A 16,853-nucleotide genomic window follows, 5' to 3' on the forward strand; every position below is an offset into this window, starting at 1 on the left:
AAAAAACAAGAAGGGATTTTTAGAGATGTAGCTTTTTTATACATGACGAATTTGAAATGAGGAAAAAGTTGAATAACTTGCCAAGTTTAAGGCTATACACATGAAGGCCATATTGACTTCTCTGCTGATGACACTAGCTTAAAACTCTCATCTGTAAATTCCTCAGTTAAACTACCAGTAGAATATCATCACCAGCAAATATTCAATATAGCTTATAATAAACCCCCGACAAAATACAACCACAGACTTGTCTTGAATTTCTTTTGCATCTCTTTTACAAAGCTATGTCTAAGAAGTAAAGAAAGAAAAAAAAAGCACCATACTGTTTCTACTTCAGCAAATAGTGTTTTGTTGAACTGTACAGTAAGTATCTTGTGTTGAGTATTTTATAGTCTGTAGGTTTAAGATCTAGAAATACTATAAGACTTTATCACCAAATGAACACTCAACTTTACAAAATGCACAAAAGATAAACATCCAAAAAAGCCTCAATTTCATCATCTATAAAATAAGAACAATAATGGAACTTACCTGACAGAGCTAAACATTAAATAATATTCATTTTATTTAGTAAAAGCTCATTAAATATTAGGTCACGTGTGTGTGTGTGTGTGTGTGTGTGTGAAAAGAGAGATTACATTAGATTACTAAAGTAATGAACTCATTCATCAAGGTACTGTACGGCATACAAAGATAAATAAAGCAATTCCTGGCTTCAAGAAGCTTATCATTCACTTTAACAGTTGTGAAACTCACCTACTAATCCTGATTCTAGTGATCTGGAAAATGAGTAACCTGGTAAAAACAACTGGGAGTTCTAAAGAACAGGCCTAACTCACCAAATGAACTTAAGAACATGAATTAATTATCCATTCCATGCTTGAGTTTTTATAAAAAGAAATTTCCAGATGTTAAAATTTCAAAGACATAGTCTTGCACAGTCCAAGAGAAGATTTCAAACTCAAAAGCTAAAATTTGTAGTCAGTTTTAATATTTTCACGTATTTGTTATGGTATCCTATTTTAAAGAAATATTGCAAATAAAGTATTCTTGAATCACATAAATGAACCTTCATAAACGTTATCAAAAAATTCAAAATATTTAGAAAATGTCAAAAAATGTGTAGAGGGGGCATGTCTGCATCATACTATTCATATTATCACTCTTCTAATCAGGTTTCCATCTTTCAGAGGACACCTTTTAGTTATAAAACAGGTGGTACATTTTTAATCATATAAGAAGCTTCCAGTTTCAAGGAAATTTTATTTTGATGTTCTTTCCTTTGCTATCAGATTATAGAGGATGAATGGCTTGAAACTGCTATTGTAATTACATGCCTTCTGCTGTCTCATCACTTCGGGTACAAGGGAGGGGCTTTAAAGCTCACTTTGAATTGGTAGCACACTGCCTGCCATCATTTCCTACCAATGTGCCATTCCAGGCCCAAGGATTAGTGGATTAGAAGGCTTTATCAAAATCTGTACTGTTTCTCTGAAGACAGGCCAAGTATAGGCTTGAGTATAAAAAGAGAATCATGCTTCAGAGAATCTTCTCTGAAGACAGGCTTGAGTATAAAAAGAGAATCATGCTAGTTGTGAACTGTGGCTAGTATTTCCCAGCCAGATTAAAAATGCTGTAAAACTGACATTTCTATTATGTTAGTGACATTGTAAATTGCTATTTGAAACAAGCCACTTACCATTTTTATTTGTTCGGGTGCTATTTACAGAAGAGAGTTTAGAAGCAGACAGTGCTGGATTCCTACTTATAAACTATCTGACCTTAAGCAGATCATTGATGCTCTCTGAGCCTGTCTCCACTATATGTATGAAAGAGAATTCAATAAATGGTAGCCATTATTGCTGACATCCTGAAACAACAAAATTCTTGATCTTCTAGAATTACCTACTAGAATCTAAAAATATAAGAAATACCTGCATATCATCACTTATAAAATGACCTAGCATTTGAACTGACAATCTGTTAATAGTTTATGTCCCAAGAAATATTTGCTATAAATAATGTGGCTTTCCCAACCCTAAACTCAATTTAACCTCCTATTAGATAATGAGAACCATGAGGTAGATCTGAGATTTGGAAGACTAAGTTCACCAAACCTAATTAAAAATGCAATGCAATGTAAGAAATCTAAAATTTCAGTGACTTGATTAATATAGCCTATATGTCAACAAAATTCTTCAAATACTATATATTTCAGAAGTTGTATTTATTAAAATTAGGCAGTCCACACTTTAATTCACAGAGCCACACATCCTTTGTTGGTATACAGACTAACTAAAATGATGCCTTAGGGAGGGGCGCCTAGGTGGCTCAGTCGGTTGAGTGTCTGACTTCAGCTCAGGTCACGATCTCGCGGTCTGTGAGTTCGAGCCCCGTGTCGGGCTCTGTGCTGACAGCTCAGAGCCTGGAGCCTGCTTCGGATTCTGTGTCTCCCTCTCTCTCTGCCCCTCCCCCACTTGTGCTCTGTCTCTCTTTCTCTCTGTCAAAAATAAACACTAAAAAAAAAAAAGTTAAAAAAAAAATGATGCCTTAGGGAGATGGATGGGTGTGTGGGTTTGAGAGGGAAATGAATACTATGCTTTGAATACGATTTTTATGAGTACACTATAGTGAATACTTGTAATTAATGCTTTAATAAAAACAGAAATAGCACGATTGAAACAGCTCTTGGTAGTGATAAGTTTCACAGATTCTACACTATATTTAAAGGTACCAGTAGTTAAGAGAATACTAGTTTACTATTACTGGAACTCTGTACTACTACTAGCTGGATAGCAGCTACAACTTATTTAACACTAAGATTTTGACTTTTGGTAAGTAGTAAAAATATTATTTAATAACACTACCAACAACAGCCACAATAGCAACAACACTGAGAATGTGCTTTGTAAAACATTCTCTTCTTTAATTCTTTCAATAATCTCATCAAGTAGCCACTATTATCCCCAGGTTTTTTTTTTTAATGTTTTTTAGTGTTTGTTTATTTTTGAGAGAGACAGATATGAGTATGAACAGGGAGGGGCAAAGAGAGAGGGACACACAGAATCTGAAACAGGCTCCAGGCTCTGAGCTGTCAGCACAGAGCCCGACGTGGGGCTTGAACCCACGAACCGGGAGATCATGACCTGAGCTGAAGTTGGATGCCCCACTCAACTGAGACACCCAGGCACCCCTTTATTATCCCCAGTTTAAGATACAGACCCCCTCCAAGAAATGAGGCAACACCCAGTATCACATGGTTAATCTGTAATAGAACTAACATTTATACCTAGAACTTTTTAAATTATAATTATAATATACCACACTACTAATAGTTTAGTAACCTGACATAAAAAGTAAATATAATTCCATAATTAAAATTATCAACTTATGGAAGAAGATATTATCCTTATACACAGCACCAAACATATTCTTGAAATAATTATTTGACCTCTGCATAAATTGATATTTATAAAATTTAATTTGGCCCATAAGAAAATGTTTAAAAATAAAAAGAAAAGCTAGATTTCAATCATTTCAGAATGGTCTATCAAAATGTTATCTTAAGCTTCCAAAAAGTCTGAAAGCATAAACTAAGGCACCAAATCAGAAAGATGTATCTATGTGAACAAACTAAGGGAGGCCAACTGACTGTACCAGATCTGTAATACATGCAGCTATTTAAAAAATAGGGGCAAAAAGGGTATTTTGGACTCTAAATAATAAAGGGTAGGGGCATAGAGAATATTCCTCTAGTTGAAGCCTTTTTTTTTTTTTAAGCTGGAACACAATGAAGCAATGCCTCAAAAATTCATAGGGAAAATTACGTCCAACATAAAATTATTTACCCAAATTATCAGTGAAGTGCTTGTGCAGAAAAAAATATATTTTTAGGCAGCAAAGTTTAAAACTTTTCTTCCCATGCATACTTTCTCAAGAAACTAGTAGAGGAGTTGCTCTACTAACAAAGAAAGAAGAGAGAGGAGACCCAGGAATGCCCAGAAGTCTGGAGAGTAGAAGAAAATACTAGGATGGTAAGTTATAGGAAGCAACCAATTCAGATTGCAGAGCTCCATGAGAGGTAACCAGGTAAAAATGAAAATGGTAGCCACCTTAAAATGGGAAGAAATTCATATTTCTAAATGGAGATGAATCGATGACAGGGTACATAAAACAATAAAGAAATAAAAACAGAAATTTTTATAAACGTAATTATAATTAACTCTAGAAAAACCAAAACCGCATAGAAGAAAGGAAATGTAATCATGGTACACTGGAACATTGGTAACAAATATTTACATATTCAAAAAATGTACACATTGAACACTGACAACCAACAACTTTGTCAAAGCTGTACTGGAAGGCTAGGGGGAACAAAATGTGTATGTGATTGTGTGTGTTTGGGGGGAGGGTAGAGTAGGGTTTTAGGAAGTCCACACATACGATCTAAAATTGGAGGTAAAAAGTAAGAAATAGCAGAGTAAGTATGATATATTAAAATACCAGAAGTGAAAAAATTATCTCTGAGGAGTCTGAACAGGAAAAAGGGACAGGGACACAGCAGACAGGGAAGTGAATTTTTTTTTCATTATAAACCTTGTTAAATCCAACTTTTTAAAGTAGTGGTAGCATTTATAGCCTTTATAGCAAAGATTAATTTTTAAGATCACTATCTTAATACTTAAGAGTCTGAATTTTTAGGAATAGCCCGAATTTTTTCATACATCCAATGAATATTATTAGATAATTACTGGGTTGGCTACTAGGCAGGATTCAAAGATAGACAATTCATTTTACCCACCCCTTGATAAGCTTATAACAGAGGAATTAAATGCCCACAGTGAAAAGAAAACAAAATAACAACAGCAGCAATCAAGCTCAAAGCTGTGAGCATATTTCTAACGACAAAAATCCTAGGCCAACCCCAAAATAAGGGTGCCCAGGGAAAAGGCAAACTACTGGGGCTTACTCTAGTCCCTGATTCTAGTCCATTTCACCAGGTTTCTTTCAGAAGCTCTTAAAGAAAAAAGAAGTTGCAGAGCTACGTGCAAACCTGAAAGGGATTACAGAACTCCTTCTAGGGTGTGGAAAAGAGCTAACAGTACTGAAACCATTTCTACCACAAACAGATTAAGACCTAGGTTCTTGACAGCTTGTAATGACCATTTTGAGATATTATAATGTGTTTGGAAAGAGTAACAACATCTTCATGACCTAGGGTATCTGGGGTGTGAGGGAGTACATATGTGCATGTTAAGTAGAAACTATAAACTGTCTTCCCAATTAATATCGTGTCATTCATTAAAAAGGTAATTTGAAAGAAACAGAAACTGGATATGGACTGTTTTCTAAATGTCACAAGTAAAACAGAGAACATAAAAGTATGTAGAAACTCCTAATTATTGTGCTGCATGTTCTGGAAAACCAAATCTAAATGTTGAAAGGTATTAACACCGCCTCAATATATTCATCAGAAATCCTGAACACCTATTTCTTATTAAAGTTATTTTCTGTAACTAACACCTAATTCTTCCTTTGGCTTTATATTAAGAAAATGTTTTTTGTTATTTTTATTATCGTTGTTCTTATGTGTATTTTTTAGTGATAATGATGATGTTACATATGTAACTTGCCTGGGTGAGAAATGAAAGGAACAGAACCAAAAGGATCTTCTGGAGGATGGTTATGTGGAGCAGAAAGTGGGTCTACATTCTTATCTGAGGATGCTCTCTCCTCGAGCCTGTCTGTAAAAATAAGATGAAACAAAAAATAAAATAAAATAAAAACGGTCTTTAATTAAAAAAAAAAATGGTAACAGTATAAATAAAATTAAACACAGCAACAGCCTTTTTGAAAAATATTAGATTCAGAGTTCATTTTTTTAGTATTAGGGGGTAAGTCCTGAGCTTAATAGATACTTGTTGCTACAAGGCAAGCTTAACAATATCCTCTCAAGGCTAAATATCACAAACACAATTAACCTAATAAATAACTTAGTTTGGTTTATTTAAATACCCAGTTGTCTTCAACTTGTAACATACTGGACCTGAACTAAAACCCAGCTTACTAAAAAGAGACACATTTGGCAGACTTCCTCCAAACATACATATGGGAAAAATATTGCAAACGGCTGTTTATTCATAAAATAGGTAAATCTTATTTCTCAATAGCAATAATTACATTACTGTTCATTTCTCATATTACTTTGTAGTTATTTTATCATTCACATATACACAGAAAGATACAGATATTCCTCTATTAAGTTAAAAGCCTTAATGACAGAGTATATTATTTTATCCAATAGATATCTGTGATCTAGTATGTGCCAGGCACTATTCTAGGCAATGGGCAGGCAACATCAAACAAAATGAAGGGTCTTGCCTTCTTGGAGTTTATATGCTGGCATGGAAAAACAAACAAAAAAAGCAATAAGCATAATGAGAAATATATAGAGCATGTTAAAAATAAAGCCATAGAGAAAAGTGCAGTGTGGGGTAAAAAGAATTAAGGGTGTGGGCACAAGTGACAGTAATAAATAGACTCATAAGTATCAGGTGAGAAAAGACTCGAAGGAGGCAGGGAAGGGATACCTGGGGAAGGACACACCAGACAGGGGAAACGCGAGAGCAAAGGCTCTGACTCTTGCAGAGGCAGGCTTGTCCCCTAACTCCCTAGTAGTGATTATCTTGCCCTGCTCTTAAACTGCGTACCACAGGCACTTGATCAGCTGGGAACTTCTCAATTTTTGTAAGTTGTCTCCCTATCCTCTGATTCTTAGCAATCAAGCATATACTATTAGGAACCCATTCTGTTTTTTCAGGCATTTTAAGCATTCCTAGGACTATTCCCTATGGATAAATTCTGCGAGTCTCATTTGAGTCCTAAGACATTGCAGGGTACGCAAAGAAAATCCAAATATAATTAGACGTTCCTAAAAATGAAGTATAACTTCAGAATGAAGCAAAAAGCTCCAAGTGAAAGCACCCTAGGACAGTGCTTCTCAAATTAAAAGTGCATTCCAGTGAGCTGGGATTTATTAAAATTCAGATTCTGATTGGACAGTTCTGGGATGGGTTCTGAGACTCTGCACTTCAACAAGCTCCCAGGTGATGCAATACTACTGGTCCAGGGAGCACACTCAGGAAGGCAAGCCCTACAGTCGACAATATCCTAACTATACTTAATTATTGCTATGGAGAATTCTTTAAATACCCTTATGAGAATGGATACAATTATCAGCTTTTATGGCTAAACTAACTCTGCAATATCCACCTGAAACTTTGGGTTGACTAAAATTTTACTTGAAATTTCACTGGTAATATAATAAATATTTTGTGAAGACAACAAACTGACCATTGACTTATGCACAAACTAAAAGTTCCAAAACTTAAGAGTTACTTTTCAAATCCAATACTGCAGTGGATAACAATGAAAATTCTGGTACAGAAAAGAAAAGGACAAAGGAAAAGAGGAAGTGGGAAAGGACAGATGAAAGAGACTATCTCAGAGTGACAGCCACAGCATAACAATATCCAAGATCCCTCATTCTTGAAAATCAAGACAGTATATGCAAGTACTTAGGTCTAAACTAGGACCAAACTTCCTTTCTGAACCACTTGCATTGTAAGTGCTAGGATTCCTGTATAAAATGTAGTTACCTGGGCCTTACCACAAACCTAATGAATCAGATTATCTGAGCAGGAGTTTGAGAATCTACACTTTAATGTGCTCTCCAGGTTTATAAACCAGTACTGTACCAATGGTTCCCAGCACATAAAAATGCAAAGTTACCACTAAGGTTCTTTGAATCCTCATGCACTGGTATATTATCTCCATCAATCTATGGCAAATTCACATAAATGTATAAGCAGCACCATGTAGTTATGACAAGAGTACAAACATTATCGTGTAGGGATAAACCAGTATTTTTTATACAGTGAGTCTCATAGTTTAAAATATGGAGACACTCTTATATGCAAAGTTCATTTATCCAATTATTTCAAAACAGAAATCAGAATAAATTCACTATAAAATGAATCATGTTTTCACTGTTCCATAAAACACAGAATCAATTTTTCCATGGAGGACTTTTTTTTTTTTTTAAATCATTTAAATTTCTGAAGTTCACTGGATAGGGGCACCTGGGTGGCTCAGTCAGTTAAGTGTTCGACTCTTGATTTCAGCTCAGGTCATGATCTTGTGGTTCATGAGACTGAGGCCCACATCAGGCTCTGTGCTGACAGAGCATAGCCTACTTGGGATTCTCTCCCTCTCTCTCTCTGCCCCTTCCCTGCTCACACATTCTCTCTTTCTCTCAAAATAAACATTAAAATATTAATAAAAAAAAAAGTTCCCAGAATAATCTAGATCTCAGGGTACGAAATACAAATAAATACATATATTAATTTTTTTAATTATTAATTACCTATAATTAAAAGCTAATGAAAAGGTATACAGGAATACTTTTCAAATACACAGTCACCCCTAAATGAATTTAAATCCATTTTGTACATTAGAGCAAAACTTGAGCTTGATTTGCCCAATATTAAGAAACTTACCTCCTCCTGCCTCCCCAAAAGAATTATGTAGGTGAATAAAGACATATCTTTTCAGGATTTTTAATTGATACAGATGGCAAAAATACAGGATTTAAAAATCCTAGAATCAAAGTATATTCCACAACATCATCAGAAAATTAATATACCCTGATAAGTTAACTCAGCAGCTTATATGGATAATGGACTGAATCGCCAAAAAGTTAATGAATAAATTTTACAAGTACTGTCTTCACCTGATACTTCTGAAACTACTCAAATATATTTGAAAAGTTCTGTTATTCTGCACTGAAGAAACAGCCATAAATGTGAATTTGCTTAAAATGGTAAGAGTTAGTATTTTACAACAAACTAATACAGATGTTTACATCTATATCCTTCCATGGCTTCACAGGAAAAAAAGAACACATTCGGTGGAATGTGCAAAGCAGCCATAGTCTGTGGTTTCTTCTCTTCTTCCTTTTAGTTACTGTAACATGGTTTTAAACAGAAACAAACAATTGCCATCAACAAAAATAATATTCCATTAAGTATTACTTTTAATTAACATGCAGAGCTACACAACTATTTGAACAAATGCAAGTTAAAAATTTTCCCAAAGCAAACACCTGCATTCTAATTAGTGTTTAATATATTAAATTTTATCACAGATTTCTAAAGTGTACATGCTAATCTGGATATTTCGGTACAAAAGACAAAGAAAAATACAAGTTTAAGCTTTAAAAAATGTCACTGATATCAGCTTTACTCATGATGCTTAATTTTAATTTAATGTTTTGATTTTAAGTAGGAACAGACAAAAAATTCTGAACCATAAATAATATTCAGTTACACTGAAAGCAAAAGCAAGAATCTGGTCTATTTTATATGTTAAATCCCTTTGCCAACTGGTATATGGAATCAACAACTGTTTTCTTTATTGTTTTTTTTTTTTATTTTTATTTACTTTTTGAGGGAGAGAGAGAACGAGTGAGCGAGCACGAGCAGAGGAGGGGCAGAGAGAGAGGGAGACACAGAATCTGAAGCAGGCTCCAGGCTCTGAGCTGTCAGCACAGAGCCCGACACGGGGCTCGAACTCACAGATCGTGAGATCATGACCTGAGCTGAAGTCGGACGCTCAACAGACTGAGCCACCCAGATGCCCCGCCAACTGTATTCTTTAATTAAAGATCACTAAAAAAGTTTTTGTTACCAACTACTAATATTTTAGAATTCTGGTATGTCAAAATATATGATTCTTAAATCACCTTTTGGATAATACACACAAGTAAAATATTTCCTAGACAGAATTATCCTTTTTTTAAAAAATAAATAACCATGTACCATCTTAAACATAAAACCTCAGATAGCAATGTATTACTCTGAACAATCATTACATGGGCAATGCCTATACACAGGTATTCAGTTTCTCAATGGAAAGCATATCACAAACCAAATACAAATTACTTCAAAAAAGAGTCTGGAAAATAGCTGGTAAAATCTGTGCTGAGAAAAAAGGAAAATTTGCTATTTCAAATGCATCAATAATTTACTTACTATTTTACAAAAAGTTTTTAACAACAAAGAAACCAACTAGTAATGACCAAAATTAATTAACTTTCATTACACTGTTAGCCTTCCACTGAAACTCCTAAGGTTCTGAATGAAATCTTCTATGCAGCAGGGAAATTTAGACCTTGTCAAGTGGATCAAATATTAGATACCTTATTGCTTGTGAGTCAGAGGTGCTAAAGAGGACTGAATATATTAGTTAAGTAACACTTTGCAAAGAAATCTTTCTAAACTATATTCTATACATTAATGATTTCTTTATAAGCGTTATTAAAGATATTTCACCTTTTTTGAACACCATTATTACAACTATCAATTATTAAGGAAAAGACAGACTTTTTTCTTTTGCTGTCATGTCATTTCTGCTGTTGATGTTGTTTGTGCATAAAGTCCCTTCTAATTTGGTTTTTCTAAACCTGATAGTTTATATATAATTTTTAAATGCTGGTTAAAGGGCAATAACCTCAAGATGGAACCTATGATTTCCACTGAAAATGAGGAAAGGGAGGTGGCATTTATGGAGTGCCCAGACTCTTTCAAGACATTATTTAATTTTCCTGATAACTCTGTGAGGTAAGCATCATTATACCCAGTTTACAAACAAGGAAGTGAGACAGCAGTTATGTCCCTTTCCTGAGATTACAACCTAATTAAATGGCATTGCCAAGAACCCTCGTATGTTTTCTGGTGCTATATGCCAATTTGAGTGTGGCAGCCCTGTGACAGTGGTTTCAATAGCTCAGGGACCATCTAGGCACTTTTCCAAATGGCTAACTTGCTCCAAAGTCTGACCTTCAGATAAAGCTCCTCCTGTACTTGCATTTGGAACTTAGTATCTTTCCATAATCAACAGGGCAGTAAAATCTAAACTCTTTGGCATACACGTGTGCACAGATACATACAAAAATTACATGTTATCTGATCTTGAAGTTTGAAAGCAAATAGCTGGTTAAGAGTTTTACATGTTAACCCCAAATTTTATGAAGTTATGTACACATGAATATACTATATGCCATTTTTCCCTAAGTGAAGTAAGTAAAATTTGGCTGTCATTACAAATTCTAAGATGCTCAGAATAACACATTTGTATAAGATAGAAAATACTCTACCCCTTCCATCCACTGATGGAAAAAAAAAGGAGGAGTTTTACCCAAAGAGTAGAAAATACTGATTTAGCAAACCCTTAGCTACCATCCTGGGTCAAAACACACTAAAATGAATATTTTAATTTTACCTTTTGCCTTCAAAATAACCCCATAAATTGTATTGATTTGGTTAACCCCTGGGTCTCCCTGCCACTACCCCAAAAGAAAGAGATACTTCATTTCCTTCTTTAAAACTTGTCTCTGGGGGATACTCAACATAAAGTATACTAGAAATGCCAAACAAAAACAGTCATGGTTTACAAAAACTTTTTTAATTAAAAGATGTAAGTTTGGTTTTACCAGAGTTGACAAACCTTTATTAAAGGTTCAAAACTCATTTTTATATCTACATTAATCATCAACCTAATTTTTCATAAGCATATAACCAATATGAAGAATACAAATTTAAATCCCAAACAAGTAGTCTTTCATGAATTCAGGGCATTTATAAAAATTTTACATAAAATATGTATCAGTTGGGAAGAAAGCATTTCATCTAATCAGTGTTCTCATAAAGCCAGTTACCTAAAATAAAATAGAAGCTAGGAACTAAAACTAGGGACCATTTGGATCGTCTTTTCACACGCAAAACAGGAAAACACACTTGGACAGGCGTGCGCGCGCATACACACACACACACACACACAGGCCTCCAAAACCTGAAAATTATCTACAGACTCTAGAGGTTAGCTTCTTGTTCCTATTTTGCAACCTTCTGAAAACATTCCACACACCCACCTTCCAAAAAACAACTTTCCTAAAATACGTGTGGTGAGGCTTGACATATATATTAGGTGATTTAAGAAAAGGTAAGGATTCCAAGTAAAAACATTGAGATATCTGATTTAAAGTGGAAAATAATTTATTTATCTTTTGGCATATCAGGACAACAAAGCAGCCCTTTTATGTCAGGACTCAATGAAAGGGCATCACAAAACATTAACATAATGTAGTAGCCCATGTTTTCTTTCAGGCACTTTCAAAGGGCATTTCAGACCCACAATATCTTCTACTGAGTGTGCAAGAAAACAGAACTGCAAAATGATTAGTAAGCAAGATACTAATGTCTCCCTTTTCATTTGAACATTAATTTTCCATGTTTTAGAGATATTCTGAATTTAACATTCAAAGTTATGCAGTATTTAAGTGTTAGGAATCAGCATTATTATCAGCAATCTTGGATTTAATAGCTACTATCAAGCAATTGATTTCTAATGCACACAACATAGTTAGATAGTATATATAAAAGCAGATGGCCTGATTTTTGCCCTCAAATGCACAAAAAGAATTTTCTATTTACCACCTCAAAACAGTCTTTGGCCTTGCTGAATTATTATAGAGCTGTTATATTACTGTGAAGCAAAGTAAGCCTTCAAGTGTCCCTTACTTGATCTCAGAAGGTCAAATTCTCTGTCCAACAGTTCCTCTTCTGTTAACTTGGAGAAATTATCCTCTCCAAAAGGATTCCACCCTGACATATCAGGTGGGTTACTGATGTTCTTCTGACTTGTAACATTTGCAACTGCCTCTTTACCAGCAACTGACCTATATTAATAATTAAGAGAGGGAAAGAAGAAAAAAAAACATTAGAATTAAAAATTCTAAAGTGCCCTAGTTCATACTTTATAAATACTTAGAAAAGCAGATCCTTTTATTACAATGGAGATGGCAGATTAAGGAGACCACCTGGGATCTGAACCACCCCCATGTGTACCCTCGGGCAGGTTCCTTAACCTCTGTCTCAGCTTCTTCATCTGTAAAACAGGAGTAACTATCTACCCCATAAGGTTACTGAGAAGATTAGTTAATACGTATCAAACAAAAAGAACGGTATCTAGAAAAAGAAATCAGCACTCAATAAATATTATGATCATCATAGCAAACAGCCCTAAAGTGACAATCAGTTGCCATGTCAAACAGTATCACTCTAAAATCACTATTGAATATGATCTTATGCCCTGGTTATATTGAGAACACCACAATAATTTTCCTTTTGACAAAGGCATTCTCTACACAGCTACCAAGAAAAATTGAACTGTTAGGACTGCTTTATGTATTAGCTAGAACTAGATGACGGTTGTTTTCTACTTAATAAATAACTCATGGTATTTAAAGTATCTACATAGCTGGAGCTTGGGACCACTGGTTTTATGAAAGTTATCTAATAGGCCTTTTGGCTTTTAAAAGAAGGTGAGAACGTAAAGATTTCTTAACCTGACAATCCCTTGGTACCTGTCAGTCACCCCAGCCTGGAAATATACCACAGGTACAAGCCAATGTAACAAAGCTGTCACGTTTGTTTCATAATTCAGGTCCAGATATTCTAACACTGGTAATGGAGGGAGAATCTCCATGCATTTCTAAAAAAGTACCTCAAATTTACAAGCCTTGACTCATCTCCCTAAATACACTCTCCCTTTGGGAGCTTACTTCCACTGCCACCACTCAGATCTTGAAAAGAGAGGGCAAAAGTTGCCCATTTAGTCCCCTAGTCCAAGCCTGTACAGTATAGCTGAGCCAAGAAAGGAATGTGTAAACACTTACTGAAAGCTAGACAAAAACATAGTAATTTACCAACAAGTAAATAGTCTTTTTTAGTAAATATGACTTAGCTATCTTAAAATCAAATATAATTCAGTTTTGAACTCATGGTGGGAATGTATCAACTGCCAATATCTAAGCCTGCCTCCACATGACAGAATCTCATACTAATTCCAAAACTGCCTTCAAGGACTTTCAGAGCCCCTGGAACACAAATCAGAGAGGCTAGAACTCAAACAGAAATAGGCATTCTCCCTCCTGCCTGCCAATGATCCCTTTGAGAACTTTCTGATTCCCTATCCCTATCCTCCTCTTGATGTTCTTTGGATGATTTCATTGATTCTTCTTGGTAGACTATAAATCAGTGAGGCGTGTCACCTTAACCAATGGTTTAAATAGGTGTTAAAATACATCTACAAGTTCTTGGACACTCCTCCCTTCAAAGCACAGAATCGAATTACCCTGCCCTTGAATATTGGGTTAGATCTAGTGACTCAATTCCAACAAATGAAATATGGCAGAGAAGGACCAGTGTGTCTTCTGAGACTAGATCATAAAAGGCATCACAGGTTCTTTCTTGCCCTCTCTTTTGGACCATTTGCTCTTGAACAAACCAGAACAAATAATTCTTTATTCAAAACAGTCTTTGGCTTTGCCAAAAAGAATACTTAAGCAACCTTTTGGAAAGATCCATGTGACAGAGAACGAAGGCCTCCTGCCCTAAGCCATGTTGAGTGAGCCATCTTATGAAAAGATCCTCCAACACCAGCCAAGCCTTCAGCAGACTGCAACTCCAGGCAAACATCTTAACTGTACCCTCATGAGAGACCCTTCCCTTGACATAAACATAGGGCTAAACCACTCCGAAATTCCTGATCTAAAGAGTGTATGAGATCACAAATGTTTATCATTGTTTTAAAACACTAAATTTGGGGGTAATTTATTATGCAGCAACAAATAACTAATACAACAGGGCAATTTACCATAAAAAGTAAAATAATATATGTGTTGATGTTTATGTCACTATTATTTGAATACATCACGGTAACACTCTCCAATAGCCATACTAAAGATATATGAACACAATGGAAGAGTAGAAATTTTAGCAGATTAAGTGGTAAAGGAAATAATCATGCTAACCAAGATACTGACCTTTCCCTTTGTCTAAGGAACTACCTGGTTTCTTATCTTCTACTCAAACATCTCTTAGACACTTAGAGCCAAACATTTAACCCAATTCTCACCTTCTACTGACCTAGTTATAAGCAGGAATATTTGCTTACAGATGACCTTTTAAATTGTTAAGATATTATACTCAACATATCTTTGGTAAAGATTGATATTAAATGGAAATATTAACGAAGTAACATTAAGGCCCCAAGTTCAACTGGATTGTTCCTCTGGGAAACTAGTGCTCATATTTGCCAAGTATGTAACTGTTTCTACCTATTTAACCATTACCCTTTCCTGCTCCAACCTCCCATCTCCCTCAATACATAATTTCACAGGAGTTGAGTTAAAACAAGTCGTATGCACTTTCACAGATATCCAATTCAATATTTCCCAAACTGGAGTATGCAGAGGATTTTGCTGATAAACCAATTTTTTTTTTTCTAAAGTTACACAGAAATTAGGAAAAAAAAAAAAATCCCAAACACATCATACCTGTGATTCTATAAACAGTGTCACTGGAGATGTGATTTAAGTAGGCAATGCTATGTGAGCTACAAGTCATAGCTTTCAGCACCCTGCATGCTTACCTGGGCGTCATATCTTTAGATACTCATCGTCCTTTATAACTAATCAGTTTAGATAGTATACTTGCAATGGAACACTAACAAGAACTTTCTCCTACAGATTTTCAATGCAGGACTCCATTCTCATCAGTGACAAACCTTTGTTTCCAAAGGTTGGCAATCCTTTAGAATACAAAGTATACGTAATATATATGCTGTATATACCCACACTCACACACACGATATAACTGACATTTTTTATGCTCATTAACATCAAAAGTAAAAAAAAAAATTAATATAAATCTCATCAGTATCTTAAACTAAACAATACTGAGGAGAATATCCTATTTTTAATAAAGAATAAAACTATTCCATTCTTATCCCTAGGGGACTTATTTTAGGTACATCTTTTTTGTAAATGTAACAGATTAGTACTTATTTTTCATAGATTTTAGTAGTTTTAATATGTTTAAAATGTTTAATATGATTTGTTTTAATGGTATTATCTGCAATAATGCTATTAATTTATTAGAGACAAAAGTGGTATGTGGTTAAATCAAAAAACTGTAACCAGAGTAAGCAAATAACAAATGGTTTGGCAAATACCAATCTGCATCTTTAAACCAGCCTCTGATCTTATGCCCTGCTCTGCATACTTGTCCTAATTCATGCACCTCAATTTTTAATTTAGGAAAACACTTCAATAAATCCATTTGTTCTCTCTCCCTCTTTCTCTCCTTCTCTCTCTCTCTCTCTCTCTCTCTCTCTCTCTCTCTCTCACACACACACACACACACACACACACACACACACACACACACACACACACAGGTTGGGAGGTGTACTACAGCAAACTGTATACTTTATTCCTCTCTTGACATGCTCAGTGATATTTCTCATGCCCAAATCCTAGCCAAAGCTTGCAGATACCTTTTCCCAGCTAATGATCATATCCTTAAATAGTGTTGTAGGAGAACTTCTTTAGTGTTCCAGTAACCAAAGTTCTAACAACTACTTCCTCCTATGTATCCAGAAATACGGGGAAGTATTCATAATGGCCAAGAGATTTTTTCATTACAAAATCCTGAAGCACTCCCCAATTCAAATCTGAGTTTGAAAACATTTATGCCACCGTTCTTTAGTTTACTGTAATGTTTTCAATATGAATTATCCTGGAAAAATAACTACTAACCAATGTATCTGAATACCAAAATGTACAAGGCTGTAGTAACAATAACCTTCTACTTCTTATCTTAAAAAAGAACCAAATGACATGTTACTATTTTTTGTACCTCTTTAAATTAAACCAAATTAGGCAATCTGTG

The 16,853-nt window shown here is 34.8% G+C and overlaps 1 protein-coding gene across 5 annotated transcripts in view; it reads right to left on the reverse strand.

Annotated features, from left to right (window-relative positions):
• BMP2K (BMP2 inducible kinase) overlaps positions 1-16,853 on the reverse strand; it is a 130,993-nt gene that overhangs the window by 13,921 nt on the left and 100,219 nt on the right. For 3 of the 5 annotated variants that reach the window (XM_045473631.1, XM_045473630.1, XM_045473629.1), the window contains exons 14-15: positions 12,639-12,796; positions 5,634-5,744 (exon numbers count right to left, since the gene is read on the reverse strand). In XM_045473631.1, coding sequence (XP_045329587.1) covers positions 5,634-5,744; positions 12,639-12,796 — 269 coding nt within the window. The remainder of the gene's footprint in view (positions 1-5,633; positions 5,745-12,638; positions 12,797-16,853) is intronic. The other 2 variants (XM_045473633.1, XM_045473632.1) reach the window with 1 other exon arrangement.

This window comes from Leopardus geoffroyi, chromosome B1 (assembly GCF_018350155.1).
Source record: "Leopardus geoffroyi isolate Oge1 chromosome B1, O.geoffroyi_Oge1_pat1.0, whole genome shotgun sequence".
NCBI lineage: Eukaryota > Metazoa > Chordata > Mammalia > Carnivora > Felidae > Leopardus > Leopardus geoffroyi.